The sequence below is a fragment of the Phlebotomus papatasi genome, chromosome 4, assembly GCF_024763615.1.
Source record: "Phlebotomus papatasi isolate M1 chromosome 4, Ppap_2.1, whole genome shotgun sequence".
Classification (NCBI taxonomy): domain Eukaryota; kingdom Metazoa; phylum Arthropoda; class Insecta; order Diptera; family Psychodidae; genus Phlebotomus; species Phlebotomus papatasi.
In genome coordinates, this window is record NC_077225.1 from 5,112,427 (window position 1) to 5,138,762 (window position 26,336).

Genomic DNA, 26,336 nt, shown 5'->3' on the forward strand with positions numbered 1-26,336 from the left:
TCACAAATTAAATTTAAAAAGCAATCCTAGTGACGTTTTTTTTCAAATTCTGGCGACGACCACTACAAAAGCAGAAAAAATACTTTTTCCTTTATTGTTGGTTCCTCTGGTTCATCTGGGTGCGCGATTTTGAATTGCACCCAAACTCATCGACTCATCGACTTATGGAGCGCAGCGCCATCGGCGACACTATATTCTCATCTTCTTTGTCATTATACATTTTTCAGTCACTTCCATCTTAATTTTTCTTTAGTGAGCACGAACGAACTTTTCTCGGTAATTAAATCCAAAATCATCGTGAATCTGGTCATTTTTAAACGAGCACTTAAGTGCAACACAAGTATTAAGATTAGCATTAAGCATTAAGTAAGAAAATACTTGTGTAGCACATTTTCTGTGAAGTTCTTGAATAGACAAGATGAGTGAAGGGAATATTGTTCTTTCGGGCACCGATAGAGAATGCTTTGATATCCACATGAATGATGTGAAATTTGTCGTGTTTGAAAAACTTAACAATTTGAATGTGGAAGAGAAAAGGGGATTGAGTAACAGCGACATTCTACAAGATGGCAGAAATTTTGTGGAAGAAACCGAAGCCATGAGAATCCGAAACGAGTGTGATGACGATTTAAAAAACTTCATGATGGATGGAATTTACCGTCTAATGGCAGCATACTACCTGATATACAGCGGAAGTTATCCGGGGGAAGAAAACTATAACCATTTTATGGAATGTCAAGCCTTCATCTTGCATCTTGACGAAATCCGAAAAGATTTGCTGGCTGTGGAAACTCCTGAACCGTCTAGAAGGATTGGAATACGTCGTTGGCAAGTTCATCCCATCTCACAAACACGCGAGACTGATGGATTTTACAACAGGACGATCCCAATTTTAACGGAATATGGTAAGTAATATGGTTGGTAATTTTTGCACGAGCATTATGGTTGCGAGACTTGTATACTGTGATTTTTGTGTATTTATTTAAAGTTGTGTATTGTCAATTTGTGTATTTTACAAAATGATTTCTTTTCTAGATAGTTTTCGGCCAGTAAACTGAGTATGAGGGACAGTGAAACACAGTCTTTGTTGGATGTTGTTGGAGAAATTGTCTCTCGTGCAAAGTCCGAATTGTGCTCAGTGTAACGATTTTTGTGACAATTTTTTCCCCAAAATTTCTATACCTGAAGAAGGAGGAAAACCCCTCCGAAACGTCGGCTTAAGAAATTAAAAGGAGAAAGGAGCCAAAGGTCAATACCGTGTTTCACTGTCCCTGATTTCTTTTCTTTAATTTTGGTTACACAGCGTTTTTGAGCGGTTTATGTCTATCATTTATGAAAAGAGTGTGTATTAAACAAAGAAAAAGAACAACTAAAAAAGGAATAAACAGGAAAATATTGAAGACCAAGTCCGATATTTGATCCCAGAACCTGCGCGTTGATGATCCCGCATTTTCCGATTGGATCACGGTCTCGTTTAATTCTGTAAAGCAAATGAGCAAGAGTTGCGTCGCCAATTTTTCAATTTTTTCACAATTTTCACAATTTTTTCACATTTTTTACGACTGAGGTACATTTGAAGAATCCAATTAATTATTCTCGATGAAAATTAGACGATTAGAAATGCAAAAAATAACTAAATTCTTAGTTAGAAAAATTACAATAGTAAAGCGTGTCCACGACAAGATTGTTCCCAAGAACAATGGCTCAAAAATGAAGTATATATAATATTAAAAAAAAAGAAAAATATTTTCTAAAACTTTAACCATTGTTGATTTATTAGATATATTAGTTTTTTATTCAAGTACTCGAATTTTTTTCTTGAGTTCTCCCATCAAGGTCTGTACAAGATCATCACCGCGATTCTTGGTTGTTTCATTCCATTCTCGACGCTTTTAGTCTTCTTCTTCAGATCGTATTTGATAATAGCCTAATATGTTTCAACTGGACGGAGATTTGGAGTGTTTGGGGGATTCATCTCTTTGGGTACATAACGAACATCGTTCTCCTCGTACCATTCTTTGGTTGCTTTTGAGTAATGGCACGACGCCAAATCTGACCAGAAGATCGGGGGTATGTCATGGCATCTGTACAGAGGCAACAGGCGTTTCTGGAAGCACTCCGTAATGAAATTGACGAGTTCATGTTGCCCTGCATGAAGAACGCCTTGCTCTGACGTCCACATAAGCACATCGCCATCCAAACCATGTATTTTTTGGGAAACTTTTCATCATTTTTGTACTTACTTCCTTCGCGAGACTTTGCGGTGTAATATTGCTGTCCTGGAAATTGTTTGAAGTCTCCTTTTTCGTGTTTTTCATCATCCATCAAGATGAACCCACTAAAGCCAGACATCATCTTATCGTGCAGCCTTCGAGCTCGTGTTTTAGCTGACCGACTTTGCGCATCCGTGCGATGAGTAGCTGCTTGGGCCTTAAAAGTCTTCAGTCCATTCCTCTGTTTGATTTTGTCCACAAGACTGGGAGAACATTTAAGTTTTTTAACCATATCCCTCACAGATATCGAAGGATTGTTCTTACAGCGCATGATCACGTTTTTCTCCAAATCTCAATCTCAAATACCCCGATTTTTTCCACATCCAGGTTTCTGGGCAGTGGTTTTACTGTCGAGGAATCGAAGAATCACCTTCCAGACGGTCTGGCGTGAGGTATTTGCGAGTTTTCCAAGGTCCGCGTAATTGATTCCAGGATTTTTTAGATACGTGTGAACGATCAGTTCCCATCTCTTTTCCATTATTATTTCGTATCTCAGTGAAAAATGAACAGAATTTGATGAGAGTTTCACCAAAAGAAAGATAAAACCCGTGTTACAAGTTACAATGTTTATATACAACGAAAATGCGGAGATAGTGACATCTGTCATAAAAATATCAAATCATTTGGTACAATCTTTACGTGGACACGCTTTAAACAATGAAATTTTGACAGTTCTCCCACAAGCATAATTTTACCATCATTATGCTAGTATCAGACTACAAATATGATAACAATTTTACCACTTGGAACTATAATGCTTGCAAAATTACACAAATTTTCTCATACACAACTTTATTTCTCACACATTTTTTTACTCTGTACAAAATGTAATGTAAAATATTTATTAATTGACCGTCGCAGAAGCATCGAGAAATTTTCAAATAATATTGATTGTGAATCGTGCATAAAATAAAATAATGATTTAGTTGCATTCTATTTCGAATATATCTCTTACGATTCATGTATCATAATTGTTTTGGATCAAAGAATGTTTTTGCATACGTTAAAAACGACTGTGCAATTTCTTTTACTTCTTCTCTTTTAGATGACAAATTTAAGCAGTATACCAGAATGTCCGAGAAGCAGTTCCGCTTTCTCCTTGATTCAGTTGGTCCTATAATTGAAAAATCAATAACCAGGCGAGACGTAATTCCACCAGCTTCTAGATTGCTGATTACATTGCACTACTTGGCTACCGGAGAGAGTTTCAGCAGCATTGCTAGGCTCTATCTCATTGGAACCTCTACAGCATCTCAGATCATAAAGGAAACAACTGACGTTATTTGGAATAAACTTCATCAATTATATATTTTATTTCCAATCGACTGGGAAGCAGAATCAGAGAAGTGGGGAAACTTTCATCGCCTGCCACATTGCGTAGGAGCCGTGGACGGGAAACACGTTAGAATTCAAAAACCTCCTCACTCGGGAAGTTTATATTTCAATTATAAGAAATATTTTTCTATAGTCTTGTTAGGTGTGTGCGATGCCGATGCGAATTTTATTTTTGTTTCGATTGGAGCACCCGGTTCCCTATCCGATGTGACAGTTTGGAATAATACCGAATTAGGCTTGGATTTGGCTGCAGGAAATATCGAATTTCCTCCCGATAAATTGCTTCCAAATTCTAATGTAAGTTTTAATTACTTTTTTATAGGCGATGAAGCCTTTCCATTGTCCAAAAATCTCCTAAGAAATTACAGTGGTCGTAATTTGTCAGCAGATAAGGAAAATTTTAACAAGAGGTTATCATCTGCTAGAAATACCATAGAACGAGCATTTGGTATACTGTCAAACAGATTCAGGATTTTTCGCAACGAAATTTCTGTTGAACCTCAGTTTGCAATTTCAATTGTAAAATGCTGCATTGTATTGCATAACTTTATTAGAAAAACTGCTGACAAAGAGACCCCAATATTTGAGTGTAGCTCATTAGATGCAGCATTTGGGAATCAACAAGGAATTGGGGGGAGAACTCTTAACGAAATAAGAACAATTCGAGATACATATAAGGATTACCTGTTAAATAATTAGGTTAAGTTTCTCAAATAAAATGAAAATATAAATTTTGATTTGAATATTTATATTTGGTTCCCATTTATCATTTTCTCAGTGACTCGTTCAATATGTAGAATGATTTCTGAAAATGCCTCAATTTGCTTTTCTTTCGAGAGAGTTGCAAACCTTGAGTTGATTAATTTATTGATGCATTTCGTGAAAGCTGGATTCACAATTTTGTTGGCACATGAAGTAGATATCTGAGTAGAGGTGATGTTAGATGATGTCTCGTTTGGATGTAGTAGTTTGGCTGTAGTTGACGGAATCGGTGCACGTTGTGGAATTTCAATGATCATCGGTGATGCCAGCAATTCCGGTGTTGCAGTACAAAAAGATTGTGAATTGTTGATTGAGGATGGAGGATTGTGGATTATGGATTTATTTGCTGAAAGAGGCTGCGAATCCTGTTCAAGATTAGGTGTTATTGCACGTTCCGGGTGATGAAATTCTGAGGTAGAAGGTGTTAAAAAATCGGTTTGTTGTACATCCGATGCAGATGTTGAGGGTGCAGAAAGCTTTGGTACAAACGATCTACCGGGCCGAGCAGCAAAAAATTGCGACAATTTGTCCGCCGAGTGTTGTACAGTATTACTGCTGGGACCAGAATTTGATTCTTTTCGTTGACCTCGGCATCGCCGTATTTTTGAATGAACTTCATTTGAGAAATCCGAAGTTCTATCCAAAAAATGACATAAGTCATACCATACCCACCCTTTTTGGTTGCTCTTTTGACTAGAGTCGTTATCTTCGGGGTCAGGAGCACCAGATCCACTGCGCGGTATAATTGCGTTTTTGATTTTGCGTCTCTGCTTTTCAGCATTATATTTCTTCTTTATATATGAAATTTGTTCTCTTAGTTTTGGTGCTGTAAAATGAGAAAATGAACAATATAAGTTTCGCATTTATAAATGTCATAGAGGAAAAGTTTACAATAATACTTATTTCAAAATAATTTGATTTTGAATACGCCAAGAAATGGTTGGGTTGCGACGTTCTTCATCAAATAACCGAAACGTCGGGTGTCGCGGTCTCCTTGTCCATTTTCTCCTAAATACTTTTTCTTTATCTTAATTCAGAGTTTGTAATTTTTTAAATTTTTATTTTTTAATCTTCATAACTACGGCAACAACACGTGCTACATCCTAGCCTCGTTGTCGTATCAGCCATGTGTCTTATTTGATTCCTTCCCACCTTCCCTTATAACCCAGTGAGTTTCACATACTTGAATTTGGAAAAGATCGCTATACACGACAAAAGTCTATACAGCCTGGGAAGAAGCATTTCCGCAGTTTGGCTTTGGAGGCTGGTCACCAACGCTGAGTCGGCGGCGGACGCATGGTATAGGGAATTTTTGTAAAGACGCATGTTGGCAAATAAATTACATACATACATACATACATATTATGAACCAAAACCTAAGGTTTCTAAACCAAACTCTCGTTCTTTTTGCTCAAAAGCGTGTCCTATGATTGTTATTCGCTTTGAAAAATCACTTATTTTTTCATTTTTTAAAGGTAACTATAAACGCTATGTGCGGACATTTCAATCATATACAATGTCCGCTCTCTAATCCGGACGAGTTCTCGACGGTTACATTTAAAATAATTTTGAGGTTATGTAAGCATGTGTGTTCTGTATGCATGTGTGTTATATATGCATGTGTGTTCAGCAATGAAAATGAATTATCTTGTGATATTTTTGTTGATTAATGAATTATACAGTAGACTCTCGCAAATTCGGTTCTTTTAAGATCGGGCTACTTTTTAATTCGGGTCTTCTGTGATCTCCCTCCGCTCTTTTAAAGTTTAGATTTAGAAAAAAATTTAGAAAAATTAGTCCGTATTTTTCAATAATTTTCTAATATATGGTGAATGAAGTCCAAGTGGACGTTTCGTTTAGACGCATTTGACCGCATAAATCGTCATCATAAATTATACAATGTGAAAGTTTAACCACTTCGGAGAGACTATTTTTCAACCGATTTGCTTAGATTTAGATTATTTTTTAAAGGATCTTCAAATTTCCAACGCGACTGTATCAGACATAATCAGTCAGGAGTCGTAGTAGTACCCGTAAATGATTTACCTTTCTTGGATTAACTTTCTATTTGTTTGTGTACTTGTTACACATGCTAATATTCTAACATTTCTACAGCCTACTTCTTTTAAGCAATTTCTTAAAAATAATACATATGGATGGCTCTTTCTCGTCAGTCCGAGCACTACGCAAAGCTGGGACGCTTTGCCATTTCTTTTCTTATATTGTCATTACGATTATAGTACCAAAATTATACAAATGTATAAAGTTGCATAAAAAGGGACATTTTCTCAGAAAGTGTGAATGCAGAAATTAGTTTTCTCAAATTATGGTATAATTCAAATTATAAAATTGAAAATATATAGACCTTAGTCTGAAAATGGCGTTGTGGTTTATAATTATGAAAAATTCTAGGATGTTACTGACATTCAGACACCATGGTAAAACATCAAAAGTTGTAAATAAAAAAAAAAAAAGAAAAAAGTGATTATTAAAATATATTAGAATACTTCACAATTTAAGTTATGCTCGAAAGAATCGCCTACAAAGGAAAATTAATTTTTGACGAGGGTTTTCCTAATGCAAATTAATATAACATGGAAAAAAGTTGATACCTTAATATTACCCATATTACCTGATATCTTCAATTTCTTTGCAATCTCCGCAATTATCTTGCTTCGATCAGTGTGATATTTGGGATGCTGCAAATCGTACAAAAGAGGACAGTTCTTCGTGCTCACTAATGAAAAATTAAGATGGAAGTGACTGAAAAATGTATAATGACAAAGAAGATGAGAATATAGTGTCGCCGATGGCGCTGCGCTCCATAAGTCGATGAGTCGATGAGTTTGGGTGCAATTCAAAATCGCGCACCCAGATGAACCAGAGGAACCAACAATAAAGGAAAAAGTATTTTTTCTGCTTTTGTAGTGGTCGTCGCCAGAATTTGAAAAAAAACGTCACTAGGATTGCTTTTTAAATTTAATTTGTGAAGTTCAATGAAAATTGATGTTAATATAAAGAAAATATTTTTTAGAATTAATTTAGTGATACAGAATTGGTTAAAAGGTGTGATTTGATAGTAAAAATATGCTAAATATGGATCTCCCAGTAACTTTTGCAGCATTTCATAATTCGTGGAAAATTATGAAAATTATGTGGAATATCGGTGATTTATGAATTGGAATAGAAGATTGGTGAGTTTTGGAAGCATTTGTGACTATTTTTTGAATTGTTCGTGGAAAATCCTCTGGAAAATGTCTTGAAAAAGTACTTGTTTTGCTCGAAGAAATGTACCTAGACGGTTCAGTTGTCAAATAGAAGATGGCGGACTCAGGTACCTTTTGTGATATTTATGGTGATGTTTTTCTCGTAAGCAAATTTCAATAGTAAATTTATAGAAAATGATTAAAGAAGTGAGCCAGTGAAATGATTTGTGGAGAAATTCTGTAATTCTGTGCCCTGTTGTCGCACGGTAACATATATTTATCATATTTTTACTACCACATTACGTTTTTTTTTTACAAATTCTGTGTCACTAAACTAATTCTAGAAACTATCAATAACTATCAAGAACGTGAACCCTTGCGGTCGGCTTAGGGTTTATGGAAATACCCGAACAAAATTTAATGACTTAACTAAGTAATAAATAAAATTTATTTCATCTGAGCAAAACTCTATCAGTGATGTGATGACTTACTATGCTAAATCTAATGTTATAATTTAAGAATTGAAGCAAATGACATCAAGCATTTACATTTTTAATAGATTTTTAACATTATTTATTTAATAAGTCTCTCACAAAAGGGTGTACTTATTTTACATTGTACGTAGTAGCTGAAAATATTCATGTATAAAAGAACAAAAAAATCTTCAAAATAAAAGTCTGTAATCATATAAATAGTATGGAAATTGAATATTGAGAATTTAAATATATATTATTTATTAATACGCATTAAGTACTCATAGAAATATCACCAGTCCAGCCGGGTTGCTTGATATTTTTCGAACTGTCAAAAAAAATTTGCGTTTGGGGGAAATGAACATGCACATTATGTCTATGGAAACGAGAAATAGTTTATTGTCCATCAATGGGGGCAAATATAAACACAAAAGGATCACATGGATCACTTTCTCCTCCTTGGAGCACTGAAGGAGCATGGAGAGGATCATTTTGTCTTCCTATGGACAAAAAAGCTCCGCGATGTACGAAAAAGTACTTCGCTGCTCGAAAAAGTCCATTGGTGCTCCGAAAGGAGGGGAAAAAGTCCATCGCTACCTACGATAGAAGGAAAATTTTGTCCTTAGTACAAAAAATTTTAATGTGGGAGGGGAAAGTCCATCGGCCCAAGGCATTTGACACCCTAGATTTGCAGTAAATTTTTGTACAACCCCTCTGACCATTGTACTTTTTCGCCAAATTTTTGCATGTCTTCGCGACTTTAATTAATTATTGTGAGCAAACTATAAGCTCAAAAATTATGATTTTGGTATCAATGCACTCGTGAAGAGCCATAGTTTCATCGTGCACATGTATTTTTTCCCTTCAGGTAACCTCTCGTGATTTCGTACAAAAAAGTCCATGTACATTCCTATGGGATCAGTGTAATGGTCTCTATCTAGAGAAATTTATGTCCAAATTGAAAAGTTTTCCTACGCAACCGTAAGATAGGGAATTTGCTTCAATATGGACATAAATTTCTATAGCGTGTGGTAGAGACCTGCGTTCATAGGAATGTACATGGTACAAGTTTTGTGTCCCATGGTACAAAAAAGTTCGCCATATCGCAGGTAGCGATGGACTTATTCCCCTCTTTTCGGTGCACCAATGGACTTTTTCGAACAGCGAAGTACTTTTTCGTACATCGCGGTACTTTTTTGTCCATAGGAAGACAAAATGATCCTCTCCATGCTCCTTCAGTGCTCCACGGAGGAGAAAGTGATCCATGTGATCCTTTTGCACACGCACTGATGGAAAATAAACAACTTCTTGCTTCCATCGACATTGTGCATGTTGATTTCCCCCATTCGCAAATTTTTTTTTTCACAATTCGAAAAATATCAAACAACCCGGCTGGACTGGTGATATTTGCATGTAATTACTTCTGTAATTACTTACTTTTCTCGTGTTGTTTTTTCTTAAATCTTTTTAAGTTTAAACAATATTTGAGAATAAGAGAGTACAATTTCGCATTAGACCTGCTCCAACAGCTGTTAATTTACTATTTTATGCACCGATAAATATTTGAGTAGTATTTTTCACAAAACGTGTATTTTAATAATAGTTAATTATTTAAATTTAAATTATTTAATTATTTAATAGTTAATTATTTAAATAATAGTTAATTATTTAAATCCGTACAAAAATGTTATCTGCTTTGCCTTACATTAGGGGAAACTGGGACACCACCAAGCAGGGGTACCACCAAACACTGTGATTTTTTAAATAGGTATTACACCTCAGAGAACAAGACCTATATTAAATCATAGATACTATAGGAATGCTTGTTCAGCAAAAGAATTTTCAACATAGTTCACATACTTTAGAAATAAAAATAATCTTTTGTAAAATTGTGAGATTTTGATAATTTTAGTCATTCATTTATCTACCTGGAAAATGAAAATAAAACAAATTAAGTAAAATTTTACTACACCATTTTTTCATTCATGGGATTTTCATTCAAGACACAAGAGAAATATAGTTTCAAAATCCCAATTTTGCATTAAATGATTCTTAAATTTTTTTGATAAAGGATTGACGAATGATTTCTTGATTTCATCACAAATAATCAGAAGAGCGCCCAAAATTTGAACTTTAGGTAAAATGTTTGGCACGATTTTAGTGGCGCTGCTTTCCAGTCAGAAGTCGAATGTTTGCAAAATGATGAAAAATCTATTGAAAAATGTGTTCGGTGCGCAGTGCTTTAGTTTTTTGCTATTTTAGTCACTCATTCTAAATTTTGCAGTGCTCTTTTGAGAACTATTTGCATTTTCAATACCTTCTTTATAATTAAGAGTTGTGGTGAATGTCCAAACATGTTGGTGCCCCAGAAAGTGTTTGGTGGTACCCCGGGTGGTTGGAAAAAAGCGTAAAATGCATGATGATATAATTTTCCTTTTTACGAAAAATTGAAGTGCTTCACATCATCCTTGTATACATTAATATGCAGCCTATACCTAAGCCTATAACATGGGGTAAGCAACATTTTTCTAAAATTCACAGTTTTCTTAGAAAATTTAGTCGAAATCGCATCTTTCAAAAGTGTTTGGTGGTGCCCCAGTTTCCCCCTATCCTTTGTATCTGAGGTTTTCGTGAACTGAAGTTAATAAGTGTGGGTCCGTTGGAAAGGTCATTAATTGTGCTTCAATTTTGATAATAACAAAAATCTTTGTAAAACCACTCCTTCAGGGTGTAAAATTAGAGTTTCTCTAAAAATTACCAAAAAATGGTCTTATGGTGAGGTTGTAAAAAATTGTATAAAACAAACTAAACAAAATATAAAAAATTCATCTACACCAAACGATAGGCATCACTAGGACTACATTTTTTTTCATGTAAGACATCGCGCTCCGATCACTCTAAATGCCTCATTTGTTGATTTTTGTAATTTTCCAAAAATATAAAATCTTTAAGAAAATTTTCCAGATATTATACTTATTATAGATCAATTGTCCCAGACATTTTTGAGAAATCATTTTGAAACATAATAATAAACATATATAAATGTTGAGATTCATCTTTAAATCGATCGGAGGACCATCAACATAATTTTCATTTACATCCCAAATCAACCCTCATTACGAAGCTCTTAGTTTTATTTTTAAGAATAAAATCTTTGTTTCCATTTGTTTCCATCCATCCGTCTAATACTATTTCTAGTAGAGGTTAATTTTAAATGAAAGTATGACCTAAAGGGTCTATTGAAATATATTTGTAAAGTCATTGGCATATATTTGAGAAATGTTCGTTGGGAAAGGAGCTTAGGGGTTTCTTCTCGCGGCTGAATGTTTATTGGGGATGTAAATGGAAATCATGTTGATAGTCTCCCAATCGATTTAAAGAAGAATCTAGACATTTATGTAAGTTTCACATAAATTTTGTAAGATGTTTTCTCAGTTATCTTTAGGGAATTTGCTCAATAATAGATATTTCATATTTTTGGAAAATAACAAAAACCAACAAATGAGGCATTTAGAGTGATCGCAGCGCGATGTCTTACATGAACAAAATTGTAGTCCTAGCGATGCTTAAAGTCTGGTGTAGATGAATTTTCAATATTTTGTTTAGTTTGTTTTATACAATTTTTACAACCTCCCAATCGTTTTAAGATTAAGATTAAGACCATTTTTTAATAATTTTTAAAGAAACTCCAATTTTACACCATAAAGGACTGATTTTACAAAGTTTTTTGTTATAATCAAAATTGAAGCACAACTAATGACCTTTCCAACGGACTTACATTTATTAAATTCAGTTTACTAAAATCTCAGATATAAAGGATAATGTAAGGCAAAGCAGACAAAATTTAAAAGCATTAATGAGAAAATTGTGACATGATTAAGGAAAACCAAGACCATATTCTTAATCAGCGGACTCAACTGTATCAAACGTACCGAGTGAGACCTCTGAGACAGAAAAAAGTTGTTAATTTGTTGCATACTTTTAGATAAAATTTTTGTACGGATTTAGATAATTAACTATTAATTAAATATTAAATAAATTAATTATATATATAAATAAAATTTAAAAATAAAATTAAAATTAAATAATTTAAATACAAGTTTTCTTTAAAATACTATCCAAATATTTATCGGTGTTTAAAATAGTAAAATAACAGCTGTTGGAGCAGGTTCAATGCGCAATTTTAGCCTATAATTCTCAAGTATCGCTTGTTTTATGAACTCCCGTAACTTATTTATTTATAAAGATAAACAAAACAAGAAAAAGTCTATAATTACATATATTATAATAAAACTTGAATATTAGGAATTTAAATAAATATTATTTATTAATATGCATTAAGTACTCATAGAAATATCACCAGTCCAGCCGGGTTGCTTGATATTTTTCGAATTGTCAAAAAAAATTGCGATTGGAGGAATGCACATCACATTATGTCGATGGAAGCAAGAAATTGTTTATTTTCCATAAGTGCGGGTGCAAAAGGATCACATGGATCACTTTCTCCTCCGTGGAGCACTGAAGGAGCATGAAGAGGATCATTTTGTCTTCCTATGGACAAAAAAATACCACGATGTACGAAAAAGTACTTCGCTGTTCGAAAAAGTCCATTGGTGCACCGAAAAGAGGGGAAAAAAGTCCTTGGTGCACCGAAATGAGGAGAAAAAAGTCCATCGGTACCTGCGATGGAAAGGAAATTTTGTCCTTGGTACAAAAAAAATTACTGTGGGAGGGGAAAGTCCATTGTCCCAAGGCATTGACACCCTAAATTTGCAGTAAATTTTTGTACAACCCCTCTGACCATTGTACTTTTTCGCCAAATTTTTGCATATCTTCGCGACTTTAATTAATTATTGTGAGCAAACTATAAGCTCAAAAATTATGATTTTGGTATCAATGCACTCGTGAAGAGTCATAGTTTCATCGTGCACGTGTATTTTTTCCCTTCAGGCGACCTCTCGTGATTTCGTACAAAAAAGTCCATGTACCTTCCTATGGGATCAGTGTTAAAAGTCACCTTACGCGGGTTGAAAATTACGTTGAAAGTATTCATCAGGGTGAATTACAGGCTTCTGTCACGGACATTACCACTCATTTGACTAAACTCCAAGACACAGTATCGCAGCTTCAAATTGTTCATGATGAATTAGTTAATTCAGGGGTTGACATTGAATTAGAAAATGAAGAACATGAGAAAATCTTGAGTCGGGCAAGCGACTTGGAAAGCGATCTTCGGGACCTTCTTGAGCAACGCAGGAGGACTGAAAGAGAGGAATCGAAACATGGTCTTGGGGGTGTGGGTGGAAATTTGGACCATAAGAAGCAGTCCTCTGGTTCAGACCCTACTGTTCATGCAAGGTCCACTTCACTAGAGGAGGCGTTGGCCCTTCTTATTCAACATCAAGCACAGGCAGAAACTCGTAACCAGGAACTTTTCTCAAAACTTCAGGAAACGATTCTCGCCCAGTCCCATGCCAACAATGGGTCCAGACTTCCAGTCCAGTCTGTCCCTGACTTCTCTGGAGAATACACGGGCTGGAGACATTTTAGGGATATGTTCACGAATATTGTCCACAAAGATCCGCGACTCTCAGATGTACAGAAAATGCAATACCTTATGACTTACACTAAGGGCAATGCAAAAAAATTAATTGAGGACATTTCCTTCTCTGATGCAAATTATCAAGTTGCTTGGGATACTCTTTGCTCGCACTACGAGGACCAATTTTCTGTGGTTCGTCAACACATCCACACATTCAATAAAATTCCTCCAATTTCTGTGCTATCGGCGTCCACATTCACAAATCTTTTCACGACTGCTAACTCAGTTCTGAATTCTCTCGATGCATTGGAAGTGACATCTCGTGACCCATGGGTTATATGTCTCCTCCTGGATAAACTGGATCATGAGAATAAGGTCTTGTGGTCCAGGGAAGTAAAAAATCAGCTTCCTACCACTCGGGACTTCATGTTATTTCTTAAAGATAGAATGAAGTCAATTCAAATGTGCGAACCATTCCCAGAAAAGGCTACAACAAAGGGTTCTTCTGCTGTCTCAAGTCCAAAGGTGCACACCGTCCTTGCGGCCACAGCACAATCCCAGTGTGGGGTATGCTCTGCGACCGATCATAAAATTTTCAAATGCTCAAAATTCCTTGGGATGGATCCTCATGACCGCTTTGAGTTTATTCGCAAGCATAAACTATGTCGTAAATGCTTGATCCAAACCCACATGACCAAGGATTGTTCATTCTATGCGTGCAAAAAGTGTGGAAGGCATCATAGTACCCTTTTGCATGAAGCTTTTCAGTCTCTGTCTGGAGAGACGGCTCCTGAGTCTGCAGTTCCTCAGGTCTCAAATAGAACGGAAAAACCCACAGTTGCAGTTTCAGCTGCGCAGGTTCAGGATGGGGCGGAAGATTCTCTTCCTGATTCTTCTGACTCAGCTGCGGTTGTAAGTTCTTCTACATCGTCTCGAGGCTCGAAAAGGGTTTTTCTTGAGACTGCAGTGGTTCGGGTTCTAGACAAGTACGGAATTCCACATCAATGTAGAGCTCTCCTAGATTCAGGAGCACAAGTAAATCTTATATCACAGTCTTTCTTTCAAAAATTGAAACTTGCAAAATCTCATTCAGAAGTCTTCATTGGTAGGGTTGTAGATGGAGGCACTAAGGCCAAATTCCAGACAGAGTGCAACATTCAGTCATTCAACAACCAAGAGGCCCACTTCGTCATGACCTGTTTAATAGTTCCCTCAGTCTTAGAACAAAGGCTTCCGAATTTTAAGGTAAAGATTGAAGACATTCCACTCCCCTCCGATCTTCAATTGGCGGACCCAACATGGCATGTACCTCAACCGGTGGATCTCCTAATCAGCAATGAATTTTATAATGAGATCTTCACTGGCAAGTTCTTGCGTATTGGCCCAGGTCTCCCCATAATTAAGGAGAGTTGTCTTGGTTGGGTAGTCTCAGGCACTCATAATAATGCCACTGAACCCATCGTTGCCGCATGTGTAGCCACCACCTTGTCATCCATAGAATCATCCATTAAAAGGTTTTGGGAAATTGAGGAGGTTAATTGTCCTCGACCTAAGCTTCCTGATCATGAGGTGGCAGAGGATAACTTTCAAAGAACTACTGTTCGCAATGGTGATGGCAGATATGTGGTACACATTCCTTTTCGTCCCAATGTCGTGCGATTGCATAACAATCTTCCCAATGCGTCCAGACAATTACTCAGCCTTGAAAGAAAGTTGGCAATCAACCCTGAACTTCAGGCCCAATATCATGCCGCCATGAAGGAGAACTTTGATTTGGGTTTCTTTGAAGAGGTTCCCTCTGATCAGATTCAAAATTCCAGTTATTACATGCCACACCACTGCGTCGCAAAGTCAGGTGCCGCCGGCATAAAGATCCGAATTGTAATGAATGCCAGCTCTAAGTCCCAGACGGGTCTTAGTCTAAATGACGTTACGCTGGTCGGTCCGGTCGTTCAACCGGACATTTTGACAATCCTTCTCAGATTTAGGGAACATAGGAACGCATTCTCATGTGACATTCGAAAGATGTACCCCCAAGTTCTTCTTTATTCCCCTCACAAAGACTACCACAGAATTCTCTGGAGATTTGATTCTACTCAACCCATTATACACTATCGGGCCACTGGAGTTTGCTTTGGAGTCTCGTCCTCACCTTATTTGGCCACTAGGGTTCTGATGGACCTGGCGGAACGGAGTGAGCTCGATTATCCATTAGCATCAGCCGCTTTAAAGGATAACTTTTACGTAGACGATTGTTTGGTCTCTTTTCCCTCTATTGATCAGGCTTTAGAATGTCAGCGTCAGCTGATAAACTTATTGAGAACAGCCGGCATGAGTCTGTCCAAGTGGTGTGCCAATAATACTAAAATTGTTAGCAATGTTGAGTGTAATGAAGCCCAGAACTTACTTCCAGACGTCTCTAAAGCATTGGGTATGCATTGGCACCCAGGTACCGATTTGTTCTCCTACAAGCTCACCAAAGATTTCTCTGGCATCTCCAGTAAGAGGGAAGTCCTTTCGGCAATCGCATCCCTTTATGATCCATTAGGTTTGATAGGACCTGTTATAGTCCACGGGAAGGTGCTCCTCCAAGAGGCCTGGGGAGCTGAGCTAGGATGGGATGAGGCGCTCCCAATTGATATTTCAACCAGATGGAAACATTATGTTGAGGGGTTGTGTGGAATTCCAAAATTACATATTCCGCGATGGATGTCGTCATGTGACTCTCCCATATCACGAGAGCTGCATGTTTTCTGTGATAGTAGTTCATATGCTTATGGAGCAGTGGCATATGTGGTTACTGTAGATCGGTCTCATAGTCGTTCATCTCAACTTCTCATGGCAAAGTCACGCATCGCACCTGTTCAACCCGTTACTATACCCAAGCTAGAGCTCTGTGCAGCGCTGCTAGGCGCAAAACTTCTTCAGAAAATCAAAGACGCAATGACATTTAATGAATACTACCTTTGGACAGACTCCATGATTGTTCTCGGACAAATCCGATCAAATAAAGTCCGACTCGACATTTTCACATCAGCCAGAATCACTGAAATACTTAATTTGACGGACGTGACGAGGTGGCAGCATGTTCCTGGTGATTCAAACCCTGCTGACATAATATCGCGCGGCATGTCTCCCAAAGACCTAAAAGGTTCGCAGCTCTGGTGGAACGGTCCAGATTTTTTAACTAAGTCCGGCAGTAACTGGCCAAGAGATCCGATAATTGTTGCTATGGATGCACCAGCTCTCTCGCAAACCCTCCCTGAAACACATCCCATAGAATTCCTTCTCACCCTCACAAATAATTTCACAAGAATCAAGCATATCCTAGCGTACATCATACGTTTCCTAACTAAACCACAAGCTCGCACCAAAGGTCCTCTATCTCATATCGAGATTCAGAACGCAGAACGCAAACTTGTCTCTTTTGCACAGGCACGACACCTTGCCGAAGAGAAAATGGCCATCAGTGACGGATCTCTATACAAAGGTAGAAAATATGTCAATATTCGTCAGCTCACTCCATTCTTGGATGAGCATGGAATTATTCGGGTAGGTGGAAGACTGTCTAAGTCCGCTGAACCATATGATGTCCGGCATCCAATGCTCCTCCCTAAGTGCCATCTTGCTACAATAATTGCCGCACACACTCATACGGAGAATATGCACGCGGGGCCGCAACTCTTGCTTGCGACCCTTAGGCAAACATTCTGGCCTTTAGGAGGAAGAAACTTGACGAGAAAGGTGGTGAAAACATGTGTTACCTGTTGCAAAACACGCCCCAGACTTGAAAATCAGATTTTGGGAGACCTGCCTGAAGGACGGTTAACCCATGTGGCACCATTCAGTACTTGTGGGGTGGATTTTTGCGGTCCTGTGCTAACGCGTCCCGGCTATGAGCGTTGCGGCGTCTCATATAAGACATACATATGTGCATTTGTTTGTTTTTCAACGAAGGCCGTCCATTTGGAGGTGGTTGGCACGCTTACCGCAGAGGGATTTGTTGCAGCGTTACGTAGATTCGTGGCACGACGTTCGGCTCCGAGTCATATATACTGTGATAATGCAACCAACTTTCGCGGAGCCAGCACAGTTCTCTCGGATCTTTTTAAAGCCTTGCATTCAGATGCGACCATCCTACAAGTAGCAACAGCAAAGGGGATCACGTGGCACTTTGCACCTCCTAGATCACCGCATCATGGGGGTCTTTACGAAGCCGTTATCAAGGCGCTGAAGTTTCATCTCACCAGAGAAATTGGTCAAACTATTTTGAGTTTTGAAGAGTTGACCACCATAATCGCCCAAATAGAGGCAATACTCAACAGCAGACCCATAACGCCACTATCCGAAGACCCAAATGAGGCGTCGGCGCTAACCCCAGGGCATTTCCTAGTAGGTCGGCCGTTGAATGCCCTTCCAGATAAGAACTTTATGACTGTGTCCCCTAACTCAATCTCGCGATGGCAACTGTGTCAAAAGCTTCTTCAGCACTTTGCAGACCGGTGGCGAGTAGAGTACCTGCATACCTTGCAGAAAAGATCAAGATGGCATCAGGAATCGAGAAATCTTCAGGTGGGGGACGTTGTGTTGCTCTGCGACGATATGTCATTGTCAAATTGTTGGCCTATGGGAATCATAGAAAATATTCATCCTGGTCATGATGGTAGGTGCCGTGTGGTCACTGTGAGGACCAACAGAGGGTTATACACCAGAGCCGTGCAAAAACTTGCTAAGCTCCCGATCGAGGGATTATCACCCTCAGAATAGCCCCTCCCCAGCATGTTGGCGCAATTTCTTGCACTGAGCAATTGCGCCAAAAATGTCCCAACCTACAGTGCACAAAAAAAACATAGAAATCGACTGTGTCTACGAACGAAGAACAACGAGAATTTTTTAGCCGTCACTTCTGGTTAAGCTGTCAAGGAATCCCCATCGAAGTGCATCAAATTGTGATTTTTTCTAATAAGAAGTGAATTAAAAGCCTCATCGAGTTGTTAAGCAAGCCTCTACTTTGATTGGGAAGGTGAAAGAAGAAGTCCGCCGCGTGCAATTGGCACAAGAAAACGTGGTAGTGAAGGTCACCCCAAGGAGAATTCTCCATCAACTGTTTGAGGATTTTTTGATTCCTCCGACCCAGATTCAGCCACTCACGGGACACCAATTTGTCCAGGTATATTTTCAGACCACTGCCACATATATCCAGCCACTTCAGCCACTCACGGGACACCAATTTGTCCAGGTATATTTTCAGACCACTGCCACATATATCCAGCCACTTCAGCCACTCACGGGACACCAATTTGTCCAGACCACTGCCACATATATCCAGCCACTTCAGCCACTCACGGGACACCAATTTGTCCAGGTATATTTTCAGACCACTGCCACATATATCCAGCCACTTCAGCCACTCACGGGACACCAATTTGTCCAGGTATATTTTCAGACCACTGCCACATATATCCAGCCACTTCAGCCACTCACGGGACACCAATTTGTCCAGGTATATTTTCAGACCACTGCCACATATATCCAGCCACTTCAGCCACTCACGGGACACCAATTTGTCCAGGTATATTTTCAGACCACTGCCACATATATCCAGCCACTTCAGCCACTCACGGGACACCAATTTGTCCAGGTATATTTTCAGACCACTGCCACATATATCCAGCCACTTCAGCCACTCACGGGACACCAATTTGTCCAGGTATATTTTCAGACCACTGCCACATATATCCAGCCACTTCAGCCACTCACGGGACACCAATTTGTCCAGGTACATTTTCAGACCACTGCCACATATATCCAGCCACTTCAGCCACTCACGGGACACCAATTTGTCCAGGTACTTGATTGTACAGCCTCTATCTCTCATAGTTTCCGAGATAATCAACATTAAAGATTTTCAGACATTTTTATGCATTTCTCGTCCAATTTTCTTAATTTTCATGTGAAATTTTGCACATCTCAAGCCTGGAAGAGGCACTAAATGGGTATAAAGTTTGAAGCCTCTATCTCTCATAATTTTCGAAATAATCGACTTTAAAGATTTTCAGACACTTTTATGCATTTCTCGTCCAATTTTCTTAATTTTCAAGTGAAATTTTGCACATATCTAGCCTGAAAGAGACTATAAATGGATGTAAAGTTTCAGGCCTCTATCTCTCATAGTTTCCGAGATAATCGACTTTAAAGATTTTCAGACACTTTTATGCATTTCTCGTCCAATTTTCTTAATTTTCAAGTGAAATTTTGCACATATTAAGCCTGAAAGAGGCACTAAATGGGTATAAAGTTTGAGACCTCTATCTCTCATAGTATCCGAGATAATCGACTTTAAAGATTTTCAGACACTTTTATGCATTTCTCGTCCAATTTTCTTAATTTTCCAGTGAAATTTTGCACATATCAAGCCTGAAAGAGGCTATAAATGGATGTAAAGTTTCAGGCCTCTATCTCTCATAGTTTCCGAGATAATCGACTTTAAAGATTTTCAGACACTTTTATGCATTTCTCGTCCAATTTTCTTAATTTTCCAGTGAAATTTTGCACATATCAAGCCTGAAAGAGGCTATAAATGGATGTAAAGTTTCAGGCCTCTATCTCTCATAGTTTCCGAGATAATCGACTTTAAAGATTTTCAGACACTTTTATGCATTTCTCGTCCAATTTTCTTAATTTTCCAGTGAAATTTTGCACATATCAAGCCTGAAAGAGGCTATAAATGGATGTAAAGTTTCAGGCCTCTATCTCTCATAGTTTCCGAGATAATCGACTTTAAAGATTTTCAGACACTTTTATGCATTTCTCGTCCAATTTTCTTAATTTTCCATTGAAATTTTGCACATATCAAGCCTGAAAGAGGCTATAAATGGATGTAAAGTTTGAATCGTCTATCTCTCATAGTTTCCGAGATAATCGACTTTAAAGATTTTCAGACACTTTTATGCATTTCTCGTCCAATTTTCTTAATTTTCCAGTGAAATTTTGCACATATCAAGCCTGAAAGAGGCACTAAATGGGTATAAAGTTTGAAGCCTCTATCTCTCATAGTTTTCGATATAATCGACTTTAAAGATTTTCAGACACTTTTATGCATTTCTCGTCCAATTTTCTCAATTTTCCAGTGAAATTTTGCACATATCAAGCCTGAAAGAGGCTATAAATGGATGTAAAGTTTGAGGCCTCTATCTCTCATAGTTTCCGAGATAATCGACTTTAAAGATTTTCGGACACTTTTATGCATTTCTCGTCCAATTTTCTTAAATTTCCAGTGAAATTTTGCACATATCAAGCCTGAAAGAGGCACTAAATGGGTATAAAGTTTGAGGCTTCTATCTCTCATAGTTTCCGAAATAATCAACATTAAAGATTTTCAGACACTTTTATGCATTTCTCGTGCAATTTTCTTAATTTTCAAGTGAAATTTTGCACATCTCAAGCCTGAAAGAGGCACTAAATTGGTATAAAGTTTGAAGCCTCTATCTCTCATAATTTTCGAGATAATCGACTTTAAAGATTTTCAGACACTTTTATGCATTTCTCGTCCAATTTTCTTAATTTTCCAGTGAAATTTTGCACATATCAAGCCTGAAAGAGACTATAAATGGATGTAAAGTTTGAAGCCACTATCTCTCATAATTTTCGAGATAATCGACTTTAAAGATTTTCAGACACTTTTATGCATTTCTCGTCCAATTTTCTTAATTTTCCAGTGAAATTTTGCACATATCAAGCCTGAAAGAGACTATAAATGGATGTAAAGTTTCAGGCCTCTATCTCTCATAGTTTCCGAGATAATCGACTTTAAAGATTTTCAGACACTTTTATGCATTTCTCGTCCAATTTTCTTAATTTTCAAGTGAAATTTTGCACATATTAAGCCTGAAAGAGGCACTAAATGGGTATAAAGTTTGAGACCTCTATCTCTCATAGTATCCGAGATAATCGACTTTAAAGATTTTCAGACACTTTTATGCATTTCTCGTCCAATTTTCTTAATTTTCAAGTGAAATCTTGCACATCTCAAGCCTGAAAGAGGCTATAAATGGATGTAAAGTTTCCGGTCTCTATCTCTCATAGTTTCCGAGATAATCGACTTTAAAGATTTTCAGACACTTTTATGCATTTATCTTCCAATTTTCTCAATTTTCCATTGAAATTTTGCATATATCAAGCCTGAAAGAGGCTATAAATGGATGTAAAGTTTCCGGCCTCTATCTCTCATAGTTTCCGAGATAATCGACTTTAAAGATTTTCAGACACTTTTATGCATTTCTCGTCCAATTTTCTTAATTTTCCAGTGAAATTTTGCACATATCAAGCCTGAAAGAGGCTATAAATGGATGCAAAGTTTCAGGCCTCTATCTCTCATAGTTTCCGAGATAATCGACTTTAAAGATTTTCAGACACTTTTATGCATTTCTCGTCCAATTTTCTTAATTTTCCATTGAAATTTTGCACATATCAAGCCTGAAAGAGGCACTAAATGGGTATAAAGTTTGAGACCTCTATCTCTCATAGTATCCGAGATAATCGACTTTAAAGACTTTCAGACACTTTTATGCATTTCTCGTCCAATTTTCTTAATTTTCCAGTGAAATTTTGCACATATCAAGCCTGAAAGAGGCTATAAATGGATGTAAAGTTTGAGGCCCCTATCTCTCATAGTTTCCGAGATAATCGACTTTAAAGATTTTCAGACGCTTTTATGCATTTCTCGTCCAATTTTCTTAATTTTCCAGTGAAATTTTGCACATATCAAGCCTGAAAGAGGCTATAAATGGATGTAAAGTTTCAGGCCACTATCTCTCATAGTTTCCGAGATAATCGACTTTAAAGATTTTCAGACACTTTTATGCATTTCTCGTCCAATTTCCTTAATTTTCCAGTGAAATTTTGCACATATCAAGCCTGAAAGAGGCTATAAATGGATGTAAAGTTTCAGGCCTCTATCTCTCATAGTTTCCGAGATAATCGACTTTAAAGATTTTCAGACACTTTTATGCATTTCTCGTCCAATTTTCTTAATTTTCCAGTGAAATTTTGCACATATCAAGCCTGAAAGAGGCACTAAATGGATATAAAGTTTGAGGCCTCTATCTCTCATAGTTTCCGAGATAATCAACATTAAAGATTTTCAGACATTTTTATGCATTTCTCGTCCAATTTTCCTAATTTTCCAGTGAAATTTTGCACATCTCAAGCCTGAAAGAGGCACTAAATGGATATAAAGTTTGAAGCCTCTATCTCTCATAATTTTCGAGATAATCGACTTTAAAGATTTTCAGACACTTTTATGCATTTCTCGTCCAATTTTCTTAATTTTCAAGTGAAATCTTGCACATATGAAGCGTGAAAGACGCACTAAATGGATATAAAGTTTGAGGCCTCTATCTTTCATAGTTTCCGAGATAATCGAATTTAAAGATTTTCAGACACTTTTATGCATTTACCTTCCAATTTTCTCAATTTTCCATTGAAATTTTGCATATATCAAGCCTGAAATAGGCTATAAATGGATGTAAAGTTTCCGGCCTCTATCTCTCATAGTTTCCGAGATAATCGACTTTAAAGATTTTTAGACACTTTTATGCATTTATCTTCCAATTTTCTCAATTGTCCATTGAAATTTTGCATATATCAAGCCTGAAAGAGGCTATAAATGGATGTAAAGTTTCCGGCCTCTATCTCTCATAGTTTCCGAGATAATCGACTTTAAAGATTTTCAGACACTTTTATGCATTTCACGTCCAATTTTCTTAATTTTCCAGTGAAATTTTGCACATATCAAGCCTGAAAGAGGCTATAAATGGATGTAAAGTTTGAGGCCTCTATCTCTCATAGTTTCCGAGATAATCGACTTTAAAGATTTTCAGACACTTTTATGCATTTCTCGTCCAATTTTCATAATTTTCCATTGAAATTTTGCACATATCAAGCCTGAAAGAGGCTATAAATGGATGTAAAGTGTGAAGCGTCTATCTCTCATAGTTTCCGAGATAATCGACTTTAAAGATTTTCAGACACTTTTATGCATTTCTCGTCCAATTTTCTTAATTTTCCAGTGAAATTTTGCACATATCAAGCCTGAAAGAGGCACTAAATGGGTATAAAGTTTGAAGCCTCTATCTCTCATAGTTTTCGATATAATCGACTTTAAAGATTTTCAGACACTTTTATACATTTCTCGTTCAATTTCCTTAATTTTCCAGTGAAATTCTGCACATATCAAGCCTGAAAGAGGCTATAAATGGATGTAAAGTTTCAGGCCTCTATCTCTCATAGTTTCCGAGATAATCGACTTTAAAGTTTTTCAGACACTTTTATGCATTTCTCGTCCAATTTTCTTAATTTTCCAGTGAAATTTTGCACATATCAAGCCTGAAAGAGGCTATAAATGGATGTAAAGTTTGAGGCCTCTATCTCTCATAGTTTCCGAGATAGATAAGATAAGATTTTGCCAGGGGTCAGTTCTCCATTTCGGATATTCCGATGCATCCAGGCCACCAATTGGGCCCCTTATGCTTCCCCACTCCTATTCTATCTTATCCCCCGATACGGGTAGCCGCTCTATATCACAGCTCTGTGAGCAGTCAGTGCCGTTACTATGTCACAGCATCTCTTCTCGGTGTGTGTTTGGGATCAGTGACAGCGAATATTTGTATCGATTGAAGTACCACTTTCACATCGAAACTCGTTCTCGTACCAGCCTCTATTGTTTAGGCGGTTCACTTTTTTGTCAATATGCACCATGTACATTACTATTCATTCATTCACTGGACGAATTCAAAGCCGATATGGCATGAGAAATCTTTTTCTGCTGCTGCTCAGCTTTGAACCCCAGACCTCGCAGTCATAGAGCTACTACTCTATCCACTGACCCACTCAAGGCCGCATTAGTTTCCGAGATAATCGACTTTAAAGATTTTCAGACACTTTTATGCATTTCTCGTCCAATTTTCTTAATTTTCCAGTGAAATTTTGCACATATCAAGCCTGAAAGAGGCTATAAATGGATGTAAAGTTTGAAGCCTCTATTTCTCATAGTTTTCGAGATAATCGGCTTTAAAGATTTTCAGTCACTTTTATGCATTTCTCGTCCAATTTTCTTAATTTTCCAGTGAAATTTTGCACATATCAAGCCTGAAAGAGGCACTAAATGGATATAAAGTTTGAGGCCTCTATCTCTCATAGTTTCCGAGATAATCAACATTAAAGATTTTCAGACATTTTTATGCATTTCTCGTCCAATTTTCTTAATTTTCAAGTGAAATTTTGCACATCTCAAGCCTGAAAGAGGCACTAAATGGATATAAAGTTTGAAGCCTCTATCTCTCATAATTTTCGAGATAATCGACTTTAAAGATTTTCAGACACTTTTATGCATTTCTCGTCCAATTTTCTTAATTTTCCAGTGAAATTTTGCACATATCAAGCCTGAAACAGACTATAAATGGATGTAAAGTTTCAGGCCTCTATCTCTCATAGTTTCCGAGATAATCGACTTTAAAGATTTTTAGACACTTTTATGCATTTCTCGTCCAATTTTCTTAATTTTCCAGTGAAATTTTGCACATCAAGCCTGAAAGAGGCACTAAATGGATATAAAGTTTGAGGCCTCTATCTCTCATAGTTTCCGAGATAATCAACATTAAAGATTTTCAGACATTTTTATGCATTTCTCGTCCAATTTTCTTAATTTTCAAGTGAAATTTTGCACATCTCAAGTCTGAAAGAGGCACTAAATGGATATAAAGTTTGAAGCCTCTATCTCTCATAATTTTCGAGATAATCGACTTTAAAGATTTTCAGACACTTTTATGCATTTCTCGTCCAATTTTCCTAATTTTCCAGTGAAATTTTGCACATATCAAGCCTGAAACAGACTATAAATGGATGTAAAGTTTCAGGCCTCTATCTCTCATAATTTTCGAGATAATCGACTTTAAAGATTTTCAGACACTTTTATGCATTTCACGTCCAATTTTCTTAATTTTCAAGTGAAATTTTGCACATATCAAGCCTGAAAGAGACTATAAATGGATGTAAAGTCTCAGGCCTCTATCTCTCATAGTTTCCGAGATAATCGACTTTAATGATTTTCAGACACTTTTATGCATTTATCATCCAATTTTCTCAATTTTCCATTGAAATTTTGCATATATCAAGCCTGAAAGATGCTATTAATGGATGTAAAGTTTCCGGCCTCTATCTCTCATAGTTTCCGAGATAATCGACTTTAAAGATTTTCAGACACTTTTATGCATTTCTCGTCCAATTTTCATAATTTTCCATTGAAATTTTGCACATATCAAGCCTGAAAGAGGCTATAAATGGATGTAAAGTGTGAAGCGTCTATCTCTCATAGTTTCCGAGATAATCGACTTTAAAGATTTTCAGACACTTTTATGCATTTCTCGTCCAATTTTCTTAATTTTCCAGTGAAATTTTGCACATATCAAGCCTGAAAGAGGCACTAAATGGATATAAAGTTTGAGGCCTCTATCTCTCATAGTTTCCGAGATAATCAACATTAAAGATTTTCAGACATTTTTATGCATTTCTCGTCCAATTTTCTTAATTTTCAAGTGAAATTTTGCACATCTCAAGCCTGAAAGAGGCACTAAATGGATATAAAGTTTGAAGCCTCTATCTCTCATAATTTTCGAGATAATCGACTTTAAAGATTTTCAGACACTTTTATGCATTTCTCGTCCAATTTTCTTCATTTTCAAGTGAA

At 37.0% G+C, this 26,336-nt stretch overlaps 1 protein-coding gene across 1 annotated transcript; it reads left to right on the forward strand.

Annotated features, from left to right (window-relative positions):
- The first annotated feature begins 418 nt into the window (after window positions 1-418).
- On the forward strand, window positions 419-18,358 carry LOC129808600 (uncharacterized). The gene is made up of 3 exons (XM_055858383.1): window positions 419-905; window positions 3,319-3,551; window positions 13,118-18,358. The coding sequence occupies exons 1-3, from the start codon at window positions 419-421 to the stop codon at window positions 18,356-18,358; spliced, it is 5,961 nt and encodes a 1,986-aa protein (XP_055714358.1).
- The last annotated feature ends 7,978 nt before the right edge of the window (window positions 18,359-26,336 follow it).